Source organism: Sphaeroforma arctica (genome assembly GCF_001186125.1).
Source record: "Sphaeroforma arctica JP610 unplaced genomic scaffold supercont1.3170, whole genome shotgun sequence".
Taxonomy (NCBI): domain Eukaryota; class Ichthyosporea; order Ichthyophonida; genus Sphaeroforma; species Sphaeroforma arctica.
In genome coordinates, this window is record NW_014037388.1 from 1,076 (window position 1) to 3,921 (window position 2,846).

Sequence of the window (2,846 nt, forward strand, 5' to 3'; positions counted from 1 at the left end):
TGTGAATGCATTCTATTATCGTTCCTCTCTCAGTATAGTTTCTATTCAACCTCCCACAGTTCGATATTGATGGCGACGGGTACATGTCTCTGCCAGAGTTCAAAGCTGCTCTCGAGCACTGTGGCATCAGCGCAAAGCAGGATGCCGACAAGATCTTCCACGAGATTGGTATGCAACCGGGCATTGGAACCGGTCTTGTCGCGCTGTTGTTAAACCAGAGACTGTTTGTTATTGTAATATCATATGTTTAGGTGTCTTGTCGCCCTTTTGTTGAACCAGAGGTTGTTTGTTATTATATTATCACAAGTTTAAAATTCTTCTTGTTTTATTGTTAAACCAGAGGTTGCTTGTTATTATAATATCATATTTTCAGATGTCTTCTTGTACGGTTGTTGAACCGGAGGTTGTTTGTTATTATAACATCATATGTTCAGATGTCTTATTGTTCTGTTGTTAAACCAGAGGCTGATTGTTACTGTAACATCATATGTTCAGATGTCTTATTGTCCTGTTGTTAAAACAGAGGTTGTTTGTTATTGTAATATCATATGTTCAGAGGTCTTGTTGCCCTGCTGTTGAACCAGAGGCTAGGTGTGCTATTTTCATATCATGCTATGTTCAGACAGTTGATGTACACCTGCCACCCTGTCGTGGAGCATGTGTTCTGGATATGGGTGTGATAATGTGTCTACTGGAGATAGGTTCTTCATATAGTATCCGATCTCTTACAGGTGATTAAGATGCTGTAAGCAACGGGTAGTTTTATTCGCTTCTTCGTGTGCTAGTGGCTATATGCAAGTACCGCTGATGTGTGATATGTGACAGTATGGCTAGCCAGTGTCAGTGGTGTGCGAGGTCTTTGCGTGCGATTCTGCGGGTTCCGCGCCCTTATAGCAGCATTTAATTGCCGGCTGTTCCAGTCGGTGCTTCTCAAGTGAATTGCATACATGCGATGATAAATGCTAATACTTTTGTAACACAGATATCAACAATGACGGCAAAGTATCCTTTGAGGAGTTCTCGCTGTACTGGCACAAGAAGGTGCTTAAACTGACGGACCACGCGGTAGTGCGCAAGGTGTCTGTACTGTCCGATACATCCACGGGCGAAAGAGAACGAAGAGAAAACAGCTTGTCGAGTAATAAATCACCCAATGGCTCAAGAAAAGGCAGTACAGCTGCACCACCCACGGCTCCCGCATACGTGAAGAAATGATTAGAAAGTTTGAAACGAAGTATATAGGAAGAAATGGCTTTGTTGTCCGTGGTTTTGCTTTTAGAAATAAATCGAAAACAACAAACTGGCTGTACAGTTATATCGCTATTTACTTTTATATATATAAATATTACTTTCGAAAGCATCACGCTCAGAAGTAAACTTGTGCTGTTGTATTGCAGATTCATATTTAGCCTGTAACTATAAAGAGTTACTAGGCGCATTCTAGTCCATGATTTCAGTATGTTCACGACCCGTAAGAACGGATCAAGTACATCTATGGCGGATTTGGCTCACAAAGCAGAAATTTGGAACAATAACCGAACAAAATTTCTGCGCAAGCTTATCTACGTGCCACAACCACATACTGCAGTGATCATATCTTATCTGTTCATGAACCTTTTCGAAGTATTCAGGAACGGCATATACATGTGCAATGGTTAATGTGGTGGCCAAATCTAATCAAAGGAAAAGGAGATAACTATGCAAATACACTGACATCAAGAATTCGTACTTAATTTGCCTCCGAGTCGAAGATTATCACGGCTATAGTTCATACTGTGGTGTGTGAATTGTGCATTATTATCTGCTTTTCAACCAGCATTGTAGCTTTCAAGCAATCTAGGACGAGAGCACTGTCGGAGTGCCGGTCGCCAGAGTATTTACTACCACGGCAAACCTCCTACCCTCCAAAGTTTCAGCTTGGTGGGTTGAGCTGTAACCCTTGACGGTATTTGCAAACTAAATACCACCTGACGCCTGACAAAAATTATTATTTTTGACATCATACATTGAATGATTCAGAAGGCTATGCATACATATACATACAGAAAAGGGGGGTTTTTTTGTCTGTTTGAAATTCTTCGTTTGGAACTATAAAAATGCACAGTTATTGTGTACATAGTGTATTTGTTTTTGTTTTTGGTTTTGAAAGAACAAAGAGGGAAGTTGGCATTTGTTCTGTATTTATTTAGTTCTGGGAAATCTGTGACCAAAGCGACTCTGTCTCTCTCACAGAGACAGAGAGCGGGATAATGGATCTTTTTTAATGTTTGATGAACACGTGATTTTCAGCAGTACATAAAACGTAAATAAAAGATGCTCCTAATAAATAGCCTCATATCGATAATTCGTTTTTACATGACGCCAAACGTTAAAATGACGTTTTATTAGCGATGCACCATAGCCTTCTTCAAGGCTATGGATGCACCCGTGTATATTTTAAAAATTCAGAGTGTGTAAATACGTTTTTCAAAACGTAAATATTGAGGTTGGATTGAGCCAACATTCAAGGCCCAAGGGGAGGAGCAGCCGAGCAGGTCTAAAAATTACGACTTGTTTTTAAAATAAATAAATAGGAAAGCTCCTTAGTGACAGCCAGACTCTAATTACTCTAAAGTATCACTTTGAGTTTGATCTTTGACGTCCTATTTTTTTAGACCTAAAGTCTAAAAGTTATATTGCTTTTTTCTGTTTTTTACTAAAAATATAATTGTATACTTCAGAAGGCTAAAGATTAATCTTAAAAAAAAAAGCCTATCAACAGCCTGTGAGCCCTGTGAGCCTGTGAGCCCTGTGACCCTGTGAGCCCTGTGACCATGTGAGCCCTGTGACCCTGTGAGCCCTGTGAC

At 40.0% G+C, this 2,846-nt stretch overlaps 1 protein-coding gene across 1 annotated transcript; it reads left to right on the plus strand.

Annotated features, from left to right (window-relative positions):
* Positions 1-982: 982 nt before the first annotated feature.
* SARC_13343 (hypothetical protein) lies at positions 983-1,215 on the plus strand (the record flags this gene model as incomplete). Its single annotated transcript, XM_014292527.1, has 1 exon — positions 983-1,215. A coding segment is annotated over one exon (233 nt), but the record flags the coding sequence as incomplete, so codon positions are not given.
* Positions 1,216-2,846: the final 1,631 nt, after the last annotated feature.